At 41.6% G+C, this 25,383-nt stretch overlaps 2 protein-coding genes across 11 annotated transcripts in view; both read left to right on the top strand.

Moving 5' to 3' along the window:
- The window catches only part of LOC126996144 (golgin subfamily A member 6-like protein 22), a 169,835-nt gene that overhangs the window by 57,318 nt on the left and 87,134 nt on the right, over nt 1-25,383 (top strand). For 2 of the 7 annotated variants that reach the window (XM_050856363.1, XM_050856366.1), the window contains exons 1-2: nt 16,642-19,082; nt 23,885-23,954. In XM_050856363.1, the coding sequence (XP_050712320.1) occupies nt 16,782-19,082; nt 23,885-23,954 (2,371 nt within the window). In that variant the 5' untranslated portion in view covers nt 16,642-16,781. Of the gene's footprint in view, nt 1-16,012; nt 19,083-23,884; nt 23,955-25,383 lie in introns of those variants that run through there. The other 5 variants (XM_050856368.1, XM_050856367.1, XM_050856364.1 and 2 more) reach the window with 4 other exon arrangements.
- Nucleotides 4,218-15,757, top strand: LOC126996145 (uncharacterized). Of its 4 annotated transcripts, none has more exons than XR_007751012.1 (2): nt 4,218-4,331; nt 15,240-15,601. XR_007751012.1 is itself a non-coding variant. In XM_050856369.1 (2 exons), the coding sequence occupies exon 2, from the start codon at nt 10,333-10,335 to the stop codon at nt 11,395-11,397; it is 1,065 nt and encodes a 354-aa protein (XP_050712326.1). In that variant the 5' UTR covers nt 4,258-4,331; nt 9,841-10,332; the 3' UTR covers nt 11,398-11,589. The 4 variants fall into 4 exon arrangements, 1 of the variants encoding a protein (XP_050712326.1); XR_007751011.1 differs by having other exon boundaries at nt 4,253-4,331; nt 15,364-15,601; XM_050856369.1 differs by lacking the exon at nt 15,240-15,601 and adding an exon at nt 9,841-11,589 and having other exon boundaries at nt 4,258-4,331.

The raw sequence follows: 25,383 nt of genomic DNA, 5'->3' as shown, positions 1-25,383 counted from the left end.
CAGATAGATACATAGACAGTCTCAAATAGATAGACCCTGGCCCTCTTTAGATTGCCTTGGATAAACAAACAAAATAGACAGATAGATAGACAGCAAGAGACGGAGAAACAAAGGCCAGACAGACAGTTAAACAGACTAGACAGAAATAATCAACGATAATTACAACAACAACAACAACAACAACAACAACAACAACAACAACAACAATACAGAAAATGAAGTATAGTTATGAGTTTTAAAATATATACAATTAAGAGAGGCATTAAGAAACATCATTTATCTTCCTCCTCCTCCTCCCTCCCCTCTCCTCCTCCTCCTCCTCTTCCTCCTCTTCCTCCTCTTCCTCTAACCCTCACCCCATCTTTTTTTTCCTCGTCATTAACTTCCGATCGCTTAAAAATAAGGTAAAAAAAGAAGAAAAAGAAGAAAAAAAAAGAAACACCCAATTAGTTCAGGTCATCAACTTTCTCCGCACGCGTTGAGGTGTTCGCGTGATTCTTTTGTTTCTTTCTTTCTCTATCGTTTTTCTTTTTTTTATTATTATTATTATTATTTCCATATACGTCATACGAGTGTCATTGTGCTTGCCTGCTAACTGTGTGCTTGTTGTCGTTGTTGCTGTTGTTGTTGTTGTTGCTGTTGTTGTTGTTGTTGTTACTATTTTATGTTTTGATATTTGCACCTTCAATTTCTGTTTTTTTTTTGTTTTTGTTTTTTTTGCCATAATTAGTTTTTTTTTTATCAACAAACTCTGATATAATGTTGGCTCCTTTATGTATTTTTCTAGTGTTATTTACTTTAGTTATTTCAATAAGTAATTAATCTTTTCATTAGTACAGTTGCCTTAAGTTAAATATTTTCCCTTTCAGTCACTCAAATTAGTTTATTGCATCAGTGTGACACGTGAATTTGCCTTCAAACACCACAACCTCATTTACTTGGATTTTCTATGAGTTATATTGCACATCCACTTAATTTGCCTCCATATTCTCTACTTTTTTTTTTATCTTACCTTAACCTTACCTTATCTTAATCTTATCTTACCTTATCTTACTTCTGCATATTTTAATTTAAATATATTACTCTTCTTCTATTTAATCGCGTATCTCGTTTAGTTTATTTGCCTGTGCAGTCATTTCACATTTTAATTTACCTGTATTACTCTCTGTTTAATCACGTATGTCATTTAGTTTATTTGCCTGTACAGTCACTTCACATTTTAATTTACCTGTATTACTTTCTTTTCTGCTTAATTACGTATCTATATTTACTTTATTTACCTGTACAGTCACTTCACATTTTAATTTACCTGTATTACTCTCTTTTCTGTTTAATCACGTATCTCATTTAGTTTACTTACCTGAACGGTCACTTCATACTTTAGTTTACCTGAACTTTCTCATAGTTTTGTGTATAATCACCTGTTTCACTGTATCTCATCCTATCTTTCTCTTTCATCACTCATCCTCTTTAGTTTATTTGCTTCTAAACTTAGCTACACCTCATCCTTCCTTTTATGTTTAATAACGTATCCCCTTTAGATCATTTGCCTCTATATTTAGCTGCACCTTATCTTTTACTTTCTTGCATAGTCACGTTTCCCTTTTAGTTTATTTGCTTCTAAACTTAGCTACACCTTATCCTTTCTTTTCTCTTTAATAACGTTTCCACTTTAGTTTATTTACCTCTATATTTATCTGCACCTTACCCTTTACTTGCTTGTATAGTCACATGTCCCCTTCAGTAGTCCCGCCTGCCCTAAGTTGCTTTCCCCGTTGTTGTCTTGGCACGCACAGGGGAGGAGGGAGGAGGAGAGGCGGTGATTGGCTGGCTGCGTGGTGACCTATCGTGCCCCAGCGATGAGTCACCTACGATTGGTCGGGGCCATTGCGGTGCTGCCCCCCCTGCCCAAACACCGTCTCCAGGTAAGTTTTTTTTTTTTTTCGCAGCAAGGGAGACAGACAGCTCAAGGGCAAAAACGAAACAGCATCAACAATAACATAAAAAGCCCGCTAGATGCTGCCCCTAACAAAAGCAGAAAGAACGAGAAGCCAAAAGAGAGGCCAATTTCGGGAAAGTGGGTGAAGTGTAGTACAGGTGGTGGGAGGGAAGGGAGTGCCGGCAATCCTTCTTTTTTTTTTTACAGGAAATTAGGCGAAGTACTCCAAAGTACTCGGGTTTAGCATAATTTAATCCGACGCTGACTTCCTCTTACCTTGCCTTTCTGTCAATCATATATAAACTAGTCTTTGTCAACCTAACAACCAATTATATGTATAGCAATAGGTAACAAACACGTGTGCAAGGCGGTCAAAACACAAACCGAACCTAACTTTTTTTTTAAATTTATTCCCTAGTATCACTAGGGGAAGCGGGCCCTTGTCCGAAGATGGCCCGTTAAGAGGGAAAAGATTGCTTCCTCCTGCACGAGGGAGCACGGGCCATTGCCAAAGGCGGCCCGTAGTTGGGTGCCGACAGACCGACTCTATCGGCGATCGAAATCTAGCCGACCAAGTCGGTCTGTCGATCACACCCACATTCACTAAGGCTTTCGTGGAGGCTGAGTTACTATTTCCATGGGTAGTTTTATGAGCCTAGTGATAAATTGACAATGCTTCTATGCCATAAACGTTAAAAACACTCATGAGAACCTGTCTAATCTCCTTTGTGGCTTATGGAAATGTTTGTTTTGAGAGCCGAAAGCGTCTGAGAGAACGAGTCTGAGTAACACGAACATTTATGAAAAGCTGTTGACGGCCAGAGAGGCTTCACCGGACACAGGAAGAGGAAGAGGCCGCCTTTACCGCCGCTAACATGTGACCGACCTCTCTCTTGTGTTATAGATAAACCAGAGGGCCCTGCAGATGGCAAGATTGGGGCGAGTGTTTTATTTAATTATTTATTTATTTACAACAAACGAGAGGGCTCAAGGACAACAAAAAGAGTGCAGAGAGAAAAAAAAAAAGCCCGCTAGTCACCGCTCCGATAATGGACAAAAGTAAAGAGGGGCCAAAAGAGAGGTCATTACTTTAGCTCTCCTTGTCTCGTCCGTTTATCATTTGCAATGGAGGTTAACGAAAGTGATAAGATAGTGAGTGACAATGAGTGATAAGAGTTTTGGGAAGCTCTTAACATTTGCATGCCACGGTAACAGTAGTAGTAGTAGTAGTAGTAGTAGTAGTAGTAGTAGTAGTAGTAGTATAGCCCTCCATGATTATGTGTCGGGAAAATAAACATGGGTGGAGGTATCTTTTAAGTAGTAGTAGTAGTAGTAGTAGTAGTAGTAGAATGCTAGAAATACCTATTCATTTTTTATTATTGTTTCAACTATAACTACCGGTAATAACCATAAAACTAGCCGGTACAAGTTCATCTTATTTATTCCTCGTATACTAGAGGAAAACATAATAAATGACCCGGAGACTATATGCTTTTGCTACCCCTAAGAAGACGGGTTTTCTCTGCCTCTCATCCCCGTCTTCTATTTCTTAGTTTCAAAGGGAGACTTGCCAAGCTTCTACGTACTGATGGAAAACGTAGAGGTCACACACACACACACACACACACACACACACACACACACACACACACACACACAGTTGCTATCTTTCATCTTAATACAAAAAAAAAAAAAAACTGTACCCGTGGAATGAGATAGAGAATGGCGTTTTATATGAAGTGCCGATGATAAGAGAGAGAGAGAGAGAGAGATTGTAGGGATATTTTACATAACTTTTTTACTTTCGGTATGTGAAAGTCTAAGAGAAAGTGTGTGTGTGTGTGTGTGTGTGTGTGTGTGTGTGTGTGTGTGTGTGTGTGTGTGTTTCATCGCCGGTTCATGACATTTATTTAGCCTTGAATATACTTGGGTACCTCCTTCCTCTTTTCCTCCTCCTCCTCCTCCTCCTCCTCCTACCTCTCCTTCCCATATCCTTGTCCTCTTCCTCCGTCTCATAAGTTTTCTCCACATTCTTGCTTTCCCTTTTTCCTCCTCCTCCTCCTCCTCCTCCTCCTCCTCCTCCTTTCTATGCATTCCTCTCTTTTTTTTTTCTTGCATTTGCGTTTTCCTTGACTTTCACTCTCTGGGGCACCTTTCTCTCTCTCTCTCTCTCTCTCTCTCTCTCTCTCAAATCACTATCTTATCTTTATCTCATGCTTGCCGCCACCCCCACCACTACCACCACCACCACCACCCACCCAGCCACCCCCTGACATACCCAGTTACCCACCACAGCCACTTCTTCATCACTCTCTCGATAGTCCTTGTGCAGTGTGGAGGTTGCCATTGGACGCTCCTCCGAGAACCCGATTGGCTGGCACTGTGCTGTTGTGTTAGTGTGCCTTAGAGTGCCATGTATTCTGCTCGTTACGTTTATACCTCCATCGAGTGTTGTTTTGATATCGTGTTCTTTTTTTGGATTCGTGGCCTGAACCAAGTGTGTGTGTGTGTGTGTGTGTGTGTGTGTGTGTGTGTGTGTGTGTGTGTGTGTGTGTGTGTTTCGGTTGTTGTTTTATGTTTTTTTTTTCTTATTGACGTTTTGTTTTGCGTTTGAGGGAAGAAAATGCAAAAGTACTTACATCCAGAAAATAAATGAAAGTAACTTGATAAAGAGAGAAATGAAAACAAAGAGAAATGAAATGAGAATGAAAAGAAAATTAAGAAAGCAATTTCGGCGTGTGTTGCTGTTTATGATGAAAAGGACAGACCAGAAAATAGAAAATGGGAGGAAAAGACGTTGAAAGCAAAAGAAAAAAAATAGTGAAAAGAGGAAATGAATCGAATGGGAAAAAAATGGAGCGTGTTACCAAAAAATGAAAAAAGCAAACGTTGAAAAAAAAAAAAACAGTGAAAAGAGGGAATAAATAAACAAACAAATATAGAGTGAAAACAGATAATTAGAACTGAATGGAGAGTGTGTAAGTGTGTTAGTGCAATTAGAACACTTACACACGAGACGCTGAAAACCTTGACTCTTACGTGTGTGTGTGTGTGTGTGTGTGTGTGTGTGTGTGTGTGTGTGGAGAAATTACAAGGAAAAGTCAGCTATTATAATGAAGACATGAGTGAGGTGAGGGTCGTGGGAGGTGAAGAAATGACACACCTGGCTCACCTCTTTTTTTTTCTTTTTTTTCTTTCTTTCATTTCTTATCATCGACGGGGTTGTAAAAGTGATAAAGAAATTGAGGTGAGGTTTTATTCCTTTCTTGTAAATGACGTCATCTTCCTCCTCCTCCTCCTCTTCTTCCTCCTCCAACTCCTCGTCCTCCCCCACCTCCTCTTCTTCTCCCTCCTCCTCTTCTTCTCCCTCCTCCTACCCCTCCTCCTCCTCTCCTCTCCCTCCTCCTCGTCTCCCCCACCTCCTCTTCTTTTCCCTCCTCCTCCTCCTCCTCCTTCCCCATCTCCTCCTCCTCATCATCATCATCATCAGTCATTACGAATCCACAACAATACGTACAAAAAAGGGGGGAGGGTACCCAACGTCCTCTTAAAACTACCCATGGCAATACCCGCAACAGTCTCTACGAAAGCCTTGAGGAATGTGGGTGTGTGAGCTCTGAAATGTGTGAGGATATGGACTTCTACAATGCCTGGGGGTCCATATTTTAAGCATTTCGGCGCCCAAGCACTTAGTTTTGACAAGGCTTTCGTAGGGGTTTGGGGTGTTTCCAGAGGTAGTTTTGTGTTCCTCGTGGTAGTTTGACCTTTCTTCTGTACCATGTATCGAGAAAAGCACTCCAGAAAGTCCGCTTAGTCTTTTTTCCGACCTTTCAAAGTAGATAGTTAATACACATTTTTGACAAGGCTTTCGTAGGGGTTTTGGGTGTTTCCAGAGGTAGTTTTATGATCCTCGTGGTAGTCTGACCCTTCTTCTGTACCATGTATCGAGAAAAGCACTTCAGAAATTCCGACTAGTCTCGTTTTCGATCTTTACAAATAATTAATGTAAGAGCCGAAGCGTTTGTCAATACGGATCTTTGCTGTCCATTCCGCCCCTTGAGAATATGGACTCGACTTCTACATTGCTTTTGTTTTCATTCCGCTCCTTCAGTTGTCAGTTTCTTATCATAACACCGCACGACATGACCCGCCAATGTCTGTGTCCTGCTTGGCTTTTTGATCGCCTCTCGAGAACCTCTTTACCGTTTATCTTCTCTTCATTCCGTCCAGGTGAAGTAAACCGATAGTGAGGCAGACTGGACGTGACAGAAGAGAGAAAAAAGAGTTCATGCCAAATCTAATCAGAGTAAAAGAAGGAAAGAAAGAAAGAGTATGATTAAATGGAGATACAAACGTCTTTCTTTTGTTATAACCGTCCTCTACCTTAGATGATGACGTGAACCGATAGAGAGACAGATCGTAGATGTAAGGAAAGGAAAAAAAAAGAGTTCATGGCAAATCTAATCAGAGTAAAAGGAGGAAAGAAAGAAAGAGTATGATTAAATGGAGATACAAACGTCTTTCTTTTGTTTTAACCGTCCTCTACCTTAGATGATGACGTGAACCGAAAGCAAGAGAGAAGAGAGAAAAAAACAGTTCATGCCAAATCTAATCAAAGTGAAAGAAAGAAAGGAAGAATGTGATTAAATGTAGATATTAGCGTCTTTCTTTGCATTAACCGTCCGCCACCCTAGATGATGACGTAAGCAAATAGTGAGACAGACCGTACATTTAAGGAAAGAGAAAAAAACAGTTCATGCCAAATCTAATCAGAGTGAAAGAAGGAAAGAAAGAATGTGATTAAATGTAGATACTTGCGTCTTTCTTTGCTTTAATCGTCCGCCACCCTTAATTATGATGATGTAAATCTTGTACACGTGAATGGAAAGGAAAGAAAGGAAGTTCGTGACAAATCTAATCAAAGTAAAATAAAAGAAAGAATGTGATTAAATGAAGATAGTGCGTCTTTCTTTGTTTTAATCGTCCGCCACCCTTAATATGATGATGTAAATCTTGTATACGTGAATGGAAAGGAAAGAAAGGAAGTTCGTGACAAATCTAATCAAAGTAAAATAAAAGAAAGAATGTGATTAAATGAAGATAGAGCGTCTTTCTTTGCCTGTCTTCACCTGTTTCCCTCCTTCACTTCCTTGCTGTGTGTTGTTTTCTGTCTTTTTACGTTTTCTTCCCTTCTTTCTCTCCTTTTTTCCCCTATTCCCTTTCTTCCATATTTCTATTATCATCTGCTTCCTTCCTTCACTTCCTTTAGTCCACGTTGCTTTCTTTCTTCTTCCATTTTCTCCTTTTTCTTCCCTATCATTTTCCATTTACTTTCACCTAAACAACACTTGAGTATCTTTTTAGCTTGTGTCTCCTGCTCATTCCCTTCATTCTAAGCGATAGTGCAAACCGATAGGGAAAGAGATCATACGTCAAAGGAAAGGAGAAAAAAAAAGTTCATGCCAAATCTAATCAAGGTAAAAAAAAAAAAGGATGTGATTATGATGAAAAGGAGGGAAGTGAGGGTCAGAGGAGACATAAAAAAACGACACTCTGACTCACGGCTTGGTTTACTTAGCGGTGTTGTTGAGGTGACCAAGACATGTTCTATCCTCGTGTTTTTTTTCTTTTGTCTTGTTGTTGTTTAGTCATCGGATTGAGGTGGTTGGAAAGTGAAGATATAGTGTTCCTTTTTATGATTTGGTCAATGACGTTTTTGTTGTTTTGTTTTTGCGTTTGTGGGAAAAAAAAACAAAATGTAGTCACAGGTTCGAATTCATAAAAGGGTGAATAAGTGACCTTTTTTCTTTTTGTTTTGATTAATGTTGATTTATTTTTTTCTATGTTTTCTTTAATCAGCGGCTTGAAGTCATTAAAAGCGCTAAATTATTATTCTTTATTTTTCTTTCATTCATTCAACAATTAGAAGCGACAAAGAGCCTTAAAATTATCGTTCTTTCTTTTTCTTTTGTTTTGGTTAATGTTGATTTATTTTTTTCTCTGTTTTCTTTAATCAGGGGCTTGAAGTCATTAAAAGCGCTAAATTCTTCTTCTTTATTTTTCTTTCATTCATTCAACAATTAGAAGCGACAAAGAGCCTTAAAATTATCGTTCTTTCTTTTTCTTTGGTTTTAATTAATCAGCGATGCCTCAAACGATAAGAAAGGCTAAACTATTTTTTCCCTTTCTTTTGATAAGCTCACAACATCCATCACATCTACACCGCATCTCTCAATCCTTCTGAATTTCCCTTTTTCTTCCTTCGTCAAGACAGCACCCTTCATCCCCTTTCCCCTTACCTTTTTATTTTTATTTTTACAGCAAAGGAGACAGCTCAAGGGCACAAAAAAAAAAAAAAATAAAAAGCTAAAAAGATCAAAGAAGGCCGAAAAGAAGAAGATCAGTTTTTCAGAGGGAGGATGTCCTCCCGACCTATCACTTTCATCGTTATTACTGCTTTCATTTTCACCTACACAACATTCTTCAACCCTCATTTTCTTTGTTTGGCTTCCCTGTCTCCTGTTTTCTTTTACTTCCTTTCCTCAACCACGTAAAACGCCCCTGAATCCTGCCTCTCCTCTCTTTAGTTAGCGCGTCAAGAGTTGCTCATATTACGCCTTGGCCTTTAAAAACCTTCATCTGCGTAGTGTCCTTCAGTCTAGTGTCCTTTTGATAGGGGACTTCAACTACGCGTGCATTGTTTGTAATACTAACTCCTGCTTTAGTTTTTCCTTCCATATTTCCTTCCTTCCTTCTTTTCTTCCTTCTCTTCCTTTACTGTATGCTGTTTTCTGTCTTCTTCCTCTTTCTTTCTTTCCAATTCCTTCCTTCCTTATTTCCTTGTTTCCATATTTTCCGGAAGACAAGAACTTAACCACCAAAACGAGCGAATCAGACCAGCGATGACCGAATTTAACCAAGGCCTTGATTAAACCCAGAAAGACCAACAGAGAGCTAGTTAGACCACTGGAGTCAGAGTTAAACCATCAGAAGGAGCGAATTAGACCAGAAAAGGCAGAGAGCGAGACCAATAGATAGCGAGCTAGACCAATGGAGACAAGAGTTGAAGTAGTAGCAAATCAGACCAGCAAAGACCGAATTAAGACCCAGACAGACCAAGAGAGAGTGCCGTTAGACCCCTGGAGACAAGAGTTAAACCATCAAAATGAGACAATCAGACCAGCGAAGAACGAGACAGACCAACAGAGAGCCCGTTAGACCCCTGGAGACAAGAGTTAAACCATCAAAAGTATCAAATCAGACCAGCCAACACCGATTTAGACCCAGACAGACCAAGAGAGAGTGCGTTAGACCCCTGGAGACAAGAGTTAAGCCATCAAAAGTACCAAATCAGACCAGTCAACACCGATTTAGACCCAGACAGACCAACAGAGAGTGCATTAGACCCCTGGAGACAAGAGTTAAACCATCAAAAGTATCAAATCAGACCAGCCAACACCGATTTAGACCCAGACAGACCAACAGAGAGTGCGTTAGACCCCTGGAGACAAGAGTTAAACCACCAAAAAGGGCGAATTAGACCATTGAAGACCGAACTAGACCCAGACAGACCAAGAGAGAGTGCCGTTAGACCCCTGGAGACAAGAGTTAAACCTCCAGAAAGAGCGAATCAGACCAGTGAAGGGCGATTTAAACCCAGACATACCAAGAGAGAGCGAATTAGCTGTTTCCCTTCTTTATCTCCTTTACTAAATATGTCGCTGTTTCCTATCTTTCTCCGGCTTACTTATCGTTGCTTATCTCTATCTTATTTTCCTTCCCTGTTCCTCTCCTTCACCTCCTTCACTTTCCTTCCTCCTTCCATGTTCTTCCTCATCCGTTTTCATTTACTTCCTCTCTCCAAAAACGACATTCTTTACCCTCCTCATTTTCCTTGTCAGAGTTACGCCACCAAAAGGAGCGAATCAGACCAGCGCAGACCGTACGAGACCCAGACAGACCAAGATGGAGTAATGTAGACCAGCGCAAAACCGTACAAGACCCAGACAGACCAAGAGAGAGTAGCGTAGACCCCAAAAAATAGAGAGAGGAAGATGAGGTGAAGGAGAGATCGTTTAGTGGAATGTTATAAGACTCGGCCGTTCAGGTGGTAATGATAAAAAATAAAAAAAATAAAAGATAAATTGTTGTGTTTTTTGATGGAGTTTTGACGTTTTACTTAAGCTCCTGAGGGTAAAGTAACGGTGTATTTTTTTGTGTGTGTGTGTTTGTGTGTTTGTGTGTGATCTTGACGGCTTCTCTCCTGCATTATCTCCTTGTATGTTGTTTCTCTGTCTTCCGTTTTCTTTCCTTATTTCTCTCCTTTTTTTCCCTATTCCCTTCCTTCCATATTTCCATTCTCACCTGTTTCCTTCCTTCACTTCCTTTACTATATGTTGTTTTTCTGTCTTGCGTTTTCTTTCCTTCTTTCTTTCCTTTTTCTGTCTTCTGTTTCCTTTCCTTCTTTCTTTCCTTTTTTTCCCTATTCCCTTTTTTCCATATTTCCAATCTCACCGGTTTCCTTCCTTCACTTCCTTGCTGTGTGTTGTTTTCTGTCTTTTTACGTTTTCTTTCCTTCTTTCTTTCCTTTTTTCCCTATTCCCTTTCTTCCATATTTCTATTATCATCTGTTTCCTTCCTTCACTTCCTTTACTCCACGTTGCTTTCTTTCTTCTTCCATTTTCTCCTTTTTCTTCCCTATCATTTTCCATTTACTTTCACCTAAACAACACCCTTTTTTTACCCTCTTCGCTTTCTTTCTCCAACTTCCCTTTCTCCTGTTTTTCTTCCCTTCCTTCCCTCCGGCTCCTGCCCCTCCCGCGCCGCCGCCTTCAGCATTGCCAAGGAGTGTGACGGTCGACGGGGCTGAAGGGAGAGTGAGAGAACGGGTCCCAAAACTGGTCTTTACTTTCTGGTCCCTCTCTCGACTGTCTTTCTCTGCCTCCTCCTCCTCCTCCTCCTCCTCCTCGTCCTCCTCTTTCTCTTCCTTCTCCTCCTTAACCTCCTTTTCCTTCTTCTCTTCCTTATCCTTGTCTTTTTCTTTCTTCTCTTCCTCCTCCTTCTCCTTCTCTTCTGTCTTTTTTTGTTTTTCTTTTCTTTATGTTCCATCTCCTCCTCCTTTTCCTCCTCCTTCTTCTTCTTCTTCTCTTCCTTCTGTCCATATATCACCTCTCCTCATTCTTTCTCTCCCGTTGTTTCTGCTCTTTTCTTCTCCTCCTCCTCCTATTCTTCTTCTTCTTCTTCTTCTTCTTCTTCTTCTTCTTCTTCTTCTTCCTCCTCCTCCTCCTCCTCCTCCTCCTCCTGTCTACATTTCTCCTTCACCTCGATTTTATATTCAGGCTTATCATCCTTTCGTTTTCCCTTTGTCATCCTCCCCTTTCTCCTCCTCCTCCTCCTCCTCCTCCCTTTCTCTTCCTCCTCTTCTCTTTCTCTTCTCCTCTCTTTTTTTCATTCCTTAACGTCCTATTTTCATTTTCATTTATTTTCCATTTTCCTTCTTTTTTTTTCCTTTCTCCTCTTCTCTTTTTTTCTTCTTACTGTATTTTCATGTCTCCTCCTCCTCCTCTCTTTCTCTTTCTTTCTCTTCTCTTTCTCTTCTCATATCTTTGTTTCTTTTTTCATTCCTTTCTTATTTTCATTTTCATATACTTTCCATTTTCCTTCTTTTTTTTCCTTACTCCTTTTCTCTTTCTTCCTTCTTACCGTATTTTCATGTCTCCTCCTCCTCCTCCTCCTCCCTTTCTCTTTCTTTCTCTTCTCTCTCTCTTCTCATAGCTTTTTTTTTTTTTCATTCCTTAACATCCTTATATTATTTTCTTCATATACTTTCCATTTCTCTTCTTTTTTTTCCCTTCCTCACTTTCTCTTTTTTTTCTCCCTATCGTACTTTCATGTCTACTCCATTTTTCTCTGTTTTATGATCTAATGGGTTTCAATCTCCTTTTCCTCCTCTTCATCTCATTTTTTTTTTTTTTTGTGCATATCTCCCCGTCACATACTTTCCATTTTCCTCCTCCTCCTCTTCCTCCTCCTCCTCCTCCTCCTGTTCTCCTTGGCATCAGTTCACCTTTCCTCCGCCCGTACTTACCTGTAATTTATCGCTCGTCTCACCTGTTGCTTCATTACCTGCATCACACTCTCATCTCCTTCTTTAGTCACTCAGTCATACCCTCCCTTGTCCTCCTCGTCCTCCTCCCCCTTTTATCTCCTCTAGTGTTCTATTGTAACCTCCACTTTCCCTCTCCTCCACTTCTTTCTCTTCTTCCAAGTTTAATTTTACTCCTCTCTATTTCTCTCTTTTTTTTTTTTTAGTTTTTCTCCTCCTCCACTTCCCTCTCCTCCACTTTTTTTTTCTCTTCTTCCTAGTTAGATTTTACTGCTCTCTATTTCTCTCTCTCTTTTTTTTTAGTTTCTCTCTGTATGCTCCACTTTTCTTCCCTTCTCTTTCTCCCTCTCTGACCTTTCCTCCTCCTTGTTTAGTTTTGTTACCCTCCGTTTCTCCTTTTTTTCTAGTTTCCCTCGTTCGGTTCCACTCTTCCTCCCTTCTCCTCTTTCTCCCTGTTTCATTTCTTTTCTGTATTTTTCATCACCATCCATCTCATCCGTCCCCTTCTCTTCCTCTCTTAGTTTCCGCTCTTTTTGCAACGTTGCGACAGTTTTCTTTCATCCCGGTGCAACGTTTGTCCTTGCCTAGTCAGCGCGAGACCTGATTTTCCCGTCTTGGTTCACGGCTGACCTTTGTGCATCATCATCGACACAGAGAGACAGTGTGGTGGAGCGTTGCCACATTATCGTACGCACCACATTATATTTATCATTTTTAGGCCTCAAACTCTCGTACCTACACAAATAACGAAAGAATATTAAAGTTAGCGTTAAAACTGTTATTTATTGATGTTTATTTGTTTGTTTTTGCTGTAGATATCAGTAAGAAACTACGAAAATGCAATACGGTGTGTACGATAATTTGACAACGCTGGTGTGGGCACTTAACTTGTACCGGGCAGTAGAGGGAGACACCGTGGAGGGTTTGTTTACGTGTCGCCAGAGGGAGACACGTGGCGGCTTATTTCTATTCTTCTCCTCCTCGTCATCGTTATCATCATCTTTCTCCTTTTTCTTCTCTTCCTTCTCTCCATATTAAATCTTTCACCTCACTTTCTCATCCTTTTCCTCTGTTTCCGTTATTTCTCCTCTTCTTTTCCTCATCATGATTATCATCATCTTTCTCCTTTTTCCTCTCTTCCTTCCGTCCATATTTCACCTCACCTTTTCATCCTTTTCCTCGGTTTCCGTTATTTCTCCTCTTTCCTCCTTCTTATCTAAATTCCTACTCCTCCTTATGGCATTTTGCCCCTCCTCCGCCTCCTCCTCCCCTTCTTCCTCCTCCATAATCTTAAACATTTTATCACCCAAGCACATACATTCAACAAGGCTTTCGTAGGAGGTTTGGGCATTTCCAGGGGTCAAGTTCATACATTTAACAAGGCTTTCGTAGGAGTTTTGGGCATTTCCAGGAGTTAATCACATACATTCAACAAGGCTTTCGTAGGAGTTGTGGGCATTTCCAGGGGTCCAGCACATACATTCAACAAGGCTTTCGTAGGAGTTGTGGGCATTTCCAGGGGTCCAGCACATACATTCAACAAAGCTTTCGCAGGAGTTTTGGGCATTTCCAGGGGTCCAGCACATACATTCAACAAGGCTTTCGTAGGAGTTGTGGGCATTTCCAGGGGTCAGTCACATACATTCAACAAAGCTTTCGTAGGAGTTGTGGGCATTTCCAGGGGTCCAGCACATACATTTAACAAGGCTTTCGTAGGAGTTGTGGGCATTTCCAGGGGTTAATCACATACATTCAACAAGGCTTTCGTAGGAGTTGTGGGCATTTCCAGGGGTCAAGTACATACATTCAACAAGGCTTTCGTAGGAGTTGTGGGCATTTCCAGGGGTCAAGTTCATACATTTAACAAGGCTTTCGTAGGAGTTGTGGGCATTTCCAGGGGTCAATCACATACATTCAACAAGGCTTTCGTAGGAGTTGTGGGCATTTCCAGGGGTCAAGTTCATACATTTAACAAGGCTTTCGTAGGAGTTGTGGGCATTTCCTGGGGTCAAGTTCATACATTTAACAAGGCTTTCGTAGGAGTTGTGGGCATTTCCAGGGGTAGTCTTATGAGCCTGATGGTAGTTTGATAAAGCCTTTGTATCATGAACGTAAAAAAGAACACTCATGCGTACACGATTTACCTCTTTTTTGGGACTTTACAAATAATTAATGTGAAAGGGGGAAGCTTCTGTGAATGCCTCCCCATTTTCATATACTTTCCATTTTCCTTTTTTTTTTCCCTTCCTTCTTTTCTCTCTTTTTTCTTCTTACTGTATTTTCATGTCTCCTCCTCCTTCTCCTTCTCCCTTTCTCTTTCTCCTCTTCTCTTTCTCTTCTTCTCGCTTTTTTTTCATTCCTTAACGTAATATTTTCATTTTCACATACTTTCCATTTTCCTTCTTTTTTTTCCCTGCCTTCTTTTCTCTCTTTTTTTTCTTCTTACTGTATTTTCATGTCTCCTACTCCTCCTCCTCCCTTTCTCTTCCTCCTCTCCTCTTTCTCTTCTCGCTTTTTTCATTCCTTAACGTAATATTTTCATTTTTATATACTTTCCATTTTCCTTCTTTTTTTTCCCTTCCTCCTTTTCTCTCATTTTTCTTCTTACTGTATTTTCATGTCTCTTCCTCCTCCTCCTTCTCCCTTTCTCTTTCTCCTCTTCTCTTTCTCTTCTCGCTATTTCTCGCTCTTTAAATGCCTCCCTTTGTTTACTCGCCGACAGAGGGGGGCACCGGTATCTCCCCTTACCGCCTTGGGCCACGCCGCCACCCTGGACTATAAGTGATTGCGTTGTGTTATTTGCGCGACCCTGAGGACCGCTTAAAAGGAAGTCCTGTTATGCCCCGACAGAACAGGACTCCAGAACCTCTTTTTCCGCCGCTCAGACTCACGGTGTTGCGTCGTCAGGCCGAGGGAGGACTTTTAAGAACTGTTCCCTTATTTGTTCTTCCGTCTTCAAGTGAGAGTGAATTGATGATCTGTTTTTCTTCTTTTTTTTATGTGTGTGTGTGTGTGTGTGTGTGTGTGTGTGTGTGTGTGTGTGTGTGTGTGTGTGTGTGTGTTCGCTAGGTGGATAAACGCAAGAACTTTTTACTGACTTCTCCGACCTTAAGTCCTATAAAGGCAAGCTGAAAAGGAGTGTTAAGAGCTTTTTTTGTATGTGTGTGAATTAAGTTTTTTTTTCTGTGCTCTCAGGTTGAATAGAAACGAACTTTTTACTTGCTTCGTCGTCGTTAAGTCCTAAAGGCAAGCTGAAAAGGACTGTTAAGAGCTTTTTTTTGAGTGTGTGTGAATTAAGTTTTTTTTTCTGTGTTCTCAGGTTGAATAGAAACAAGAACTTTTTACTGGCTTCGTCGTCAAGTCAAACAAATCAAGCTGAAAAGATTGACTGTTAAGAGCTTTTTTGTGATTTTTTTTCTCTTTTTTTGTGTGTGTTCTGAAGCTGAATAGAAACAAGAACTTTTCACTATCTTCACCGTCGTCAAGTAAAAAAAAAAATAATAATAATAATAAAACTGAAAAGACTGTTAAGAGCTTTTTTGTGATTTTTTTCTCTTTTTTTTTTAGTGTGTTCTCAAGCTGAATAGAAACAAGAACCTTTTACTAACTTCACCGTCTTCAAGTCAAAAAAATAAAATAAAACTGAAAAGACTGTTAAGAGCTTTTTGTGTGAATTATTTTTTTTCTTTTTTTTAGTGTTTTCTCAAGCTGAATAGAAACAAGAACCTTTTACTAACTTCACCGTCTTCAAGTCAAAAAAATAAAATAAAACTGAAAAGACGAGATTTTTTGTGATTTTTTTCTCTTTTTTTTTTTTAGTGTGTTCTCAAGCTGAATAGAAACAAGAACCTTTGACTAACTTCACCGTCTTCAAGTCAAAAAAAATAAAATAAAACTGAAAAGACGAGATTTTTTGTGATTTTTTTCTCTTTTTTTTTTTAGTGTTCTCAAGCTGAATAAAAAACAAGAACATTTTACTATCTTCACCGTCAAGTCTTTTTGTCGTCTAGTTGAAAAAGGGTGTCAAGAGCTTTCTCCCTCACTTCCTCCGTCCTCGCTCAACAGGATCGAGAGAGCTGCATACCATCCCCCATGCCCTCCTGACTTACCCTTTAGAAAGACCCAAGAATTCTCCAACGCCCTCTTGAGCCATCCAGCCGTTCACCCAGCCACTCCCAGGCCTTGAAAACAGCTATCACTACTACTACGACTACAGCATCTACCACCACCATCACCACAGCCACGCCCTCTATACCGTCAGTTCTTCTTCACAACCTCACCAGTCACCCAAACGAGACTACAGTTACCTAAGAAGTCACGTCACCCTTCTCTACCGCCGCTGGATTGGGTGCTCACCGCTCTCTCTAAACTCTAAACCGTCAGTCCTTCGCCACAGCATCACCAGCAACCCAAACAAGGCCAGAGTTACCGAGGAAGTTACATCACCCTTCATTGCCTCATCACGGTTGGGTGTCCATCGCTCTCTCTGAAGTCTAAATCGGGTGTTCATCGCTCTCTCTGAAGTCTAAATCGGGTGTTCATCGCTCTCTCTGAAGTCTAAATCGGGTGTCCATCGCTCTCTCTGAAGTCTATATCGCCAATCCTTCGCCACACCCTAACAAAACACCCAAACAAACTACATTTACCGAAGAAGTCACGTCACTCTACTTCGCCTCATCTCGGTTGGGTTATCTTACCGCAGTGCCCCCTCCCTGCCCTCCCCCTTAGCCCTCCGCCATGCCTCTCCAACGCAGCACCAGCCTGGCGATCCCCTTCAGCCGCGGCGTCACCTCCGGCAGCGCTGACCACTGGAAGGAGACCTTGGCCATGGCCTCCAACATGCCCCGCGCCCACTTGACGCGCCGACACCGGAACAGCGAAAGCGAGAGCAGCAGGAAGGGCAAGAACGGCGTGGAGAGAAGTAGGAGCACCAGCGACGGCAGCAGCAACGGCAGTGAGGACCCGAGTGGCCACGTGAAGAAAGGTGCCTCTGCCCCGTCCAGCAAGAAGAAACATTCTGAGCCGCCGCTGGGGCAGGGCGAGGCTGTGTCCATCACGGCAGACAAACACAAGGCAAAAGAACAGCATTACTGGGACGAAGCCCTTACTAGCACAGCAAATAAACAGAAGTCAAGAACACAGCATTACTGGGATGATGAAGACTTTCCCATCAAATCAGACAAACAGAAGCCAAGGAAACAGCATTACCGGGACGACACAGCCGTCTCCAGCACAGCAGGCAAAAAGAAATCTAAAGAACAGCATTACTGGGACGAGGAAGACCTCTCCATCACAGCAGCCAAGCAGAAGACAAAGAAACAGGACTACTGGGAGGACACAGCCGTCTCCAGCACAGCAGACAAGAAGGCGGCAAGAGAACAGGATGACTGGGATGATACAGACTTTTCAGAGCCGGTAAACAAACACTATAGCTGGGATGAAGAAGACCTTCCCATCACGGTAAACAAACAGAAGGCAAAGAAACAGCATCACTGGGAGGACACAGACATGCCCACCACAACAGACAAGAAGAAGGCCAGAGAACAGCAATTTTGGGACGATGAAGACGTTCCCATCACGACAGACAAACAGAAAGCAAAGAAACAGCATCACTGGGAGGACACAGACATGCCCACCACAACAGACAAGAAGAAGGCCAGAGAACACCAATACTGGGACGATGAAGACGTTCCCATCACGACAGACAAGCAGAAGGCAAAGAAACAGCACTACTGGGAGGACACGGGCGTCTCCAGCACAGCGGGCAAAAAGAAGTCTAAGGAACAGTATTACCTGGTGGAGTCGCCGGATTCCACCACAGCAGGCAGAAAGAAATCAAGGGAACAGCTTTTGGGGGACGCTGAAGACAGAAAGAAGTCGAAGGAACAACATGACTGGGATGATGAAGAAATTTTTGTCACGGCGAACAAGATGAAGGCGAGAACGCAACTTCTCTGGGATGACTTACCTGACTCCAGCACGGCGGACAGGAGGAAGGCTAAGGAACAGCAACTCTGGGATGACTACGAGGACCTTCCAACAACAGCGGACAAACCAAGGTCACGAAAGCATCACTACTTGAACGACACCGACCTCTCCATCCCAGCAGACAGGAAGAAGTCTAAGGAACAGCAACTCTGGGATGACGACGAGGACCTTCCAACAGCAGCGGACAAACCTAGGACACGAAAGCATTACAATTTGAACGACACCGACCTCTCCATCCCAGCAGACAGGAGGAAGGCTAAGGAACAGCAACTCTGGGATGACGACGACGACGACCTTCCAACAACGGCAGACAAACAGAGGTCACGAAAGAAGTATTATTTGGAAGACGCCGACCTCTCCATCCCAGCAGACAGGAGGAAGTCTAAGGAACGGCAACTTTGGGATGACGACGACGAGGACCTTCCAACAACGGCAGACAAACAGAGGTCACGAAAGAAGTATTATTTGGAAGACGCCGACCTCTCCATCCCAGCAGACAGGAAGAAGGCTAAGGAACAGCAAATTTGGGATGACAACGACAAGGAGATTTCAACAACAGCGGACAAACAGAGAACACGTAAGCCGTATCATTTGGAAGATACCGACCTCTCCATCCCAGCAGACAGGAAGAAGTCTAAGGAACAGCAACTCTGGGATGACGACGATGACGAAGAGCTTCCAACAACGGGAGGAAAACAGAGAACACGAAAGCTTCATTATTGGGGGGACTCTCCAGACTCCACCACGACGGACAAAAAGAAACAAAAGGAAAAGCATGACTGGGACGAGGAAGACCTACCGACCACAACAAACAAACACAAAACAAAAGAAGAACGCTATTGGGACGATGCTGAGCTCGCCACCACATCAACCAAACAGCATAAACAGCATAAGTCCCATGAGGAGGATGCACCAGAGTCCTCCAGCAGACGGCATAGACAGCATAAGGAACAGCGTAAGAGGAACAGCACAGCAGACTCCTCCCCCGCCGCCGCAGACTCCCCCGCCGCCGCCGCTGCCACCTCTCGCAACTTGCCGTCCTTCAAATCGGTGGGTAGCGTGGCTTTCTCTAACTAACGGTGCGACATACTTACACACACACACACACACACACACACACACATGCACACACACATACATACATACATACATACATACACGTGCCTGATTTTTTTTTCCTCCTCTCTCCCTTCCCCTCTCCTCTCCTCACTTACTCTCTCATTATGTTCTCTCTCTCTCTCCCTCCCTCCCTCTTCTTCTCCATTCTTCTTCGTCCTCCTCTTTTCTCTCTTTGCTGTTCCTTCTTTCTGGTATTCTTTCGAGCTTCTGTTTTTTTTTTTTTATTCGCGTTCCTCTTGTCTTCTCTTTTCTCATTTTCTTATTCGTTCTTTCTTCCTTTCTTTCTTGTTTTCTTGTTCTTCTTCTTGTTCTTGTTCTTGTTTTTGTTCTTCTTCTTCTTCTTCTTCTTCTTCTTCTTCTTCTTCTTCTACCTTTCATTCTCTCCTCCTCATCTCCTTCATCTCCCCTATACTATACCTCTTCCTTCTCCTCTGCTTCATCCTTTCCCTGCCTTCTTTATCTCCTGCCTCTCCCTCCTCCTTCTCCTCCTCCTCCTCCTCCTCGTGCCGTCGTATGCAAGAATGGCGCGGGGGGAGGGGGGGGGGGAGTTAATGAGTGAGTGAGCTAAGGAGAGGAACAATTACAACAGCCAAACAACGATAGCAATAACAATCCATCAGAGGTAATGTCACTGGTTCAGGCTCACAGGTGTTCTTGAGGTCTCCGTTCCACCTGGCTTACCTGTGTGAAAAAAGAAACCCATCTGATCTAAATACCTGTGGTGAGGGAAAAAAAAGGGAGTTATTTGATACGTTTTTTTTTCTATATTAGTTTGTTGTTGTTGTTATTTTTGTTGTTGTTGTGGTTAATGGCCTTAGGTAACTTGATCATTTCCTGTTGTGTTTTTCATTTGTTTACTTGTTTGTTTGTTTATGGTTTTGTTAGTGTTTTAGTTTTGTGAGTTAGTTGGTACTTTTCTTTCAACCTGTTTTTTTTTATTTTTTCTTTGCTTTTTCTTCGTTGTCGTGTTCTCTCTCTCTCTTGTTCGTCTTCTTTATTTTTTACTTGTTTATCTTGTTGTTCTTCTTGTTCTTGTTCTTTCTTTTCATCTTCCTTGCTCTTTTTGTTCTTGCTCCTGTTCTTCTTCGTTGTCTTCTTCATGTTCTCCTTATTATTATTATTATTATTATTATTATTATTATTATTATTATTATTATTATTATTATTATTATTATTATTATTATTATTATTATTATTATTATCATTATTACTATAGTTCTTCTTCTCTTACTCAGCAACATAGCTCAATCTAGCCACTTCCTCGTACACACTTTTTTGCGGCGTATAATTTCTACGGTACCTTGTTTTCTGTTCATATACTCTTCATCCTTGTCATTCCTTACACATTTTTATACATCACACACACACACACACACACACACACACACACACACACACACACACACACACACACACACACACACACACACACACCTGCAACCTAACCTAACCAGCTGAAGTGAGTTTTTATACGCACTTTTGTTAACTATTATCTCTTTTATCATTGTTTATCTTCTGTTTTCCACTTTTTTTCTGTGTGTGTGTGTGTGTGTGTGTGTGTGTGTGTGTGTGTGTGTGTGTGTACCTTTTCACGTCATCAGGTTTGTTTCTACGCTATTTCGTCTATCATTGTGTACGTGTGTGTGTGTGTGTGTGTGTGTGTGTGTGTGTGTGTGTGTGTGTGTGTGTGTGTGTGTGTGTGTGTGTGTGTGTGTGTGTGTGTGTGTGTACGTCGTCCCCAGGTGATCATACACACACACACACACACACACACACACACACACACACACACACACACACATGTTTTGTTTCTTTTTTTCTTCTTGTCACACGCGATTGGGAACAGACAGACAGACCAAGGGCGTCCACACAACAACAACAACAACAACAACAACAACCAGTCCCATAATAAAAAGACTTCTTCTTCTTCTTCTTCTTCTTCTTCTTCTTCTTTTCTTTCTTCTTCTTCGTCTTCCTCTTCTTCTTTTTCTTCTTCTTCTTCGTCTTCTTCTTCTTCTTCTTCTTCTTCTTCTTCTTCTTCTTCATCTTCTCCATGATGTTTTCAACTGAAGAAGAAAAATAATAAAGGTCACAGTCACTTTTACAAGACCATGATACACCTTTAGAAATACGATCCTTGTGATTGGGTTTTCACTTTCTATTTATTTACGAAACACCAAAAAAAAAAAAAAGGAAAAAATTGACTCTAATTTTACAAATCTCTCCTCTGCCCCCCTCCTCCCCCCCCTTCCTCTCCCTCTCCCCCTCTCCTCCCTCCTAAAAAAAAAGTATCGCAAAGGTCAAAGTCACACATAGAAAAGAAGAAAAAAAACAACACTTGAGAAATCGTGTGTTGAGATAAAAATGCCAGTCAAGAACTTCGTGTATGTGTGTGTGTGTGTGTGTGTGTGTGTGTGTGTGTGTGTGTGTGTGTGTGTGTGTTTTGGCAATGACACATAAACACAACCCCACGGGAAATGACCTGCAAATCTCATCAGTATTGGGCAAGCTTCTAACAACACTTTATTGCTCTCTGTGTCTGTTATTGAGGTCTTGAACGAAGGGCGAAAGGGAGGGGGGGGGGGGGTTGAAGGTAAGACTCTTAGGGGATTGTGGGAAGGATTGAAGGGAAGGGGAAGGGGGGAGGAGTTTACTGGTTGAAGGGAAAGAAAACGAAAGAGAAGGGAAAAAGAAGGGAAAGAAAACGAAAGAGAAGGGAAAGAAAACGAAAGAAAACGAAAGAGAAGGGAAAGAGAAGGGAAAGAAAACGGAAGAGAAGAAAACGAAAGAGAAGGGAAAGAAAACGAAAGGGAACTGAAAGGGATAAAGAGAAAAAGTGAGGAAATAAAAAAAAAGGGAAAGAATATTGAAAGGCGAAAAGTAGACAAAGAAGATAACGAAAATGAACGAGAAGGAGAAAACGGGGATTACAGGTTATAGATAAAAGGATATAGATACAAAGATAAAAGGGTTCAGATACCACATTAGGGGATTTGGTACTCAATTATTAAGGGATCTGATTCTATATTAGAGAGGTGCGTTTTAGAGATTGCTATAGTGTTGCTAGTACGTGTTAAGGAGGTCATGTAAGGGTGGTTGGCTGATAAGTGGGGGTGATAAGGCCATGTGTGTGTGTGTGTGTGTGTGTGTGTGTGTGTACAGTAGTGGTGGTGGTGTGTTTAAATGGGTAGAGATTTTATTTTCTATTTCCTTATTTTATTGTTCTATTTTTTATGATCTTTTATTTATTTATTTATTTTTATTATTTTTTTGTGTGTGTGCATGTCAGTGAATGTCTTTTTTTAAGGTAAAGGAGGTAAAACAAGAGTAAGATATAAGAAAGGAAATGATAAAAAAAAACAGCTCATCCTTATACCCAGAAGATAAAGAGCAAGATTCTAATACAAAAGTTACCATTATCATCAAGTAGGTCCTCATCATCAACATCATTACCACCTTATTTTTGGTCATCCTCTCTTCCTTCTTTCTTACACTTCCTTGCCCATTGCTCCTCTTCCTCCTCTTCCTTAGTACTCTTCATCTCCTCTCACGACATTTCCTCACCATTTTACGCGATCCAAATGGTCTACCTCTCTTCCTCCTCTTCCCTGCTCTTCCTTACTCATTATTCCTCTTCCTCTTCTTCTTTAGTACTCTTCATCTCTCATCACGTTTACTCACCACTTTCCTCTTTCCGAATGCTCTTCCTCTCTTCCTCTTCTTCCTTGCACTTCCTTGCCCTCTTCCTCTTCTTCTTAGCACACTTCATCTCCTCTCTTCTTTTCATATCGTATTATTTTCCTTTTCTCATGAGTATGATGTTGTTATTAATGTATGAAGGAGTGACATAGAAGTGGGTGGTCGTACTGGTGGTATGTGTGTGGGGTGATTGTAGTGGTGGTGGTTGTTCGTGGGGGCGGCGGGTGTGTGTGTGTGTGGGGGGGGGGAGGTTATGATGAATATGTGTGTGGTTTAAACTGAGCTGTATCTAATCACTAAATCAACACAGTGACACATGTTCTCTCTCTCATGACAAACTAACCAGGTGAAAATTGATAGGACTGGTGATTTCATATGGCGGTTGTTATTGTAGTGTTTTTTTCAGTCTTTTTCCTCCTCTTTGTTTTCTTCTTTCTTTTCATCTTCATATTTTTTTCTTTTCAGTCTTTTTCCTCCTCTTTGTTTTCTTCTTTCTTTTCATCTTCATATTTTTTTTCTTTTTCAACCTCCTCCAGTGTTTTTCAGTCTTTTTCCTCCTCTTTGTTTTCTTCTTTCTTCTCATCTTTCTATTTTTTTCAGCCTCCTTCACCTTCCCTTTCTCCAAATCTTCCTCCTCTTCTCGGTCATCAATTCAACAGCACTACATCTTCCTTTGTCTTCCTCTTTTTTGTCTTCTTCCTTCTCAGCCTCTTCGATTTTCTTCTTTTACAAGCTCCTCCTTCTCCTTTTCTTTCCTTTCTCCAAATCTTCCTCCTCCTCTTCATCATCTCAGAGACAATGCATATTCATTTCTTCTTGTTTCTCTTCTTCCTTCCTTTCCTCATTCTTTCCCATAACACTTTTTCCGTCTTTCGTTGTTATCCTTCCACTTCTTCTCCTCCTCTCTTTCCTCTATTCTTATTTCTTTACATTATCTTCCACAACAAAACATCTGATTATCCTCCTCCTCCTTCCACCGTCCTCCTGCCCTCTTCTTCAGTTCCCCCTCTAACTCCCCTTCTCCCTCTTTCCAGAGCTCCCGGGAGGTACACTTGAAGGCGTTGGGGGAACTACAGACCGCCGCCGCCCGCCTCCCACACCCAGGTAAGCCAAGAGTCCCTTTAAAATACACGTTTTCTTCGTATCGCAGAAAACGGAAGTGAAATTGCGAGGACTAAAGTAAGATGTATATTTGGTGACACGAATTTGTGTTATCAGTGAAGTTATCTTGTTGTCGGAGTAATAAAAGTTACGCTTATGAAACAAAGTGCGTCTAGAAAAAAAAAAAACGTATGTCCCTATTGCATTACGCTTCTTACCTCCTCAGAAAACGGAAGTGTGATTGCGTAGACTAAAGTAAGATGTATTTCCGGCATTTTACGAATTTCTGTGTAATCAGTTAAGTGTTCTTGTAGGTGTAAAAACTAAGCGTCACGTGTGCAACTGAAGGAAAAATAACGTACATCACTATTGGATTACGTATCTTTCTCTACGATCTTGGCTTACGTAACAATCCTTCGCTGTGATTGGCGGGACAACACGATGACGTCAGACCCAAACATTACGTCACGCCTGGGAAAATCCATTACAGGTCGCGTGGGGGTCACTAACCTAGCATAACCTCACCTTACCTGCCACCTCATACACAGGTTAATTGGACTACCTTTTACGGGCACAGGTGGAATAATTAGACTAGATACAGGTGTGAAGGAGGTATGAGAAGGTAAGGCAGGCAGGTGAGGTGTATAGATAGAGACCGTTTACCTGTGTTTGCGAAATAGACCAACACACCTGAGTTATGGGGGGCGTGGTAAGGGGGGTCAAGGGGGGGCGTGATCAATACCTGCTGTGTGTGTGTGTGTGTATGTGCGTGTGTGGCCTTGGTGAAAGCCTTGGGAGTGTCCGTGGCCTTGTCCAGGGGTGACCTCTCTCTCTCTCTCTCTCTCTCTCTCTCTCTCTCTCTCTCTCTCTCTCTCTCTCTCTCTCTCTCTCTCTCTCTCTCTCTCTCTCTCTCTCTCTCTCTCTCTCTTTTTGACCTTCCGTTTTCTTGTGTTTCCGTCATTCCTTGTTTCGTCAGAGAGAGAGAGAGAGAGAGAGAGAATGCCAAATATGTTTCTTCGATATTAGTTTTTCCTTAGCACAACCTTGACACACACACACACACACACACACACACACACACACACACACACACACACACACACACACTTCTTATCGACCATTTTCTTCCGCAACCTTGACCTCTAATTGGCCTTGGCACTCATCCCAGAAGAGAGAGAGAGAGAGAGAGAGTTAACGCTTTTTATGCTAATGCTAATCCTAAAACTAATACCAAAGACCTTTACTACTACTACTACTACTACTACTACTACTACTACTACTACTACTACTACTACTACTACCACCACCACCACCACCACCACCACCTACTACTATTACTTCTATTACTACTACTACCACCAAACAAAGGAAAGCAGGGTCATAAAACTAGCGTGACAGACCAATAGGACAGGAAATAACGTTAACAACACTA

The sequence above is a fragment of the Eriocheir sinensis genome, chromosome 9 (genome assembly GCF_024679095.1).
Source record: "Eriocheir sinensis breed Jianghai 21 chromosome 9, ASM2467909v1, whole genome shotgun sequence".
NCBI lineage: Eukaryota > Metazoa > Arthropoda > Malacostraca > Decapoda > Varunidae > Eriocheir > Eriocheir sinensis.
The sequence above is the reverse complement of the archived record's forward strand: the minus strand, read 5'-3'. Positions and strand labels throughout refer to the sequence as shown.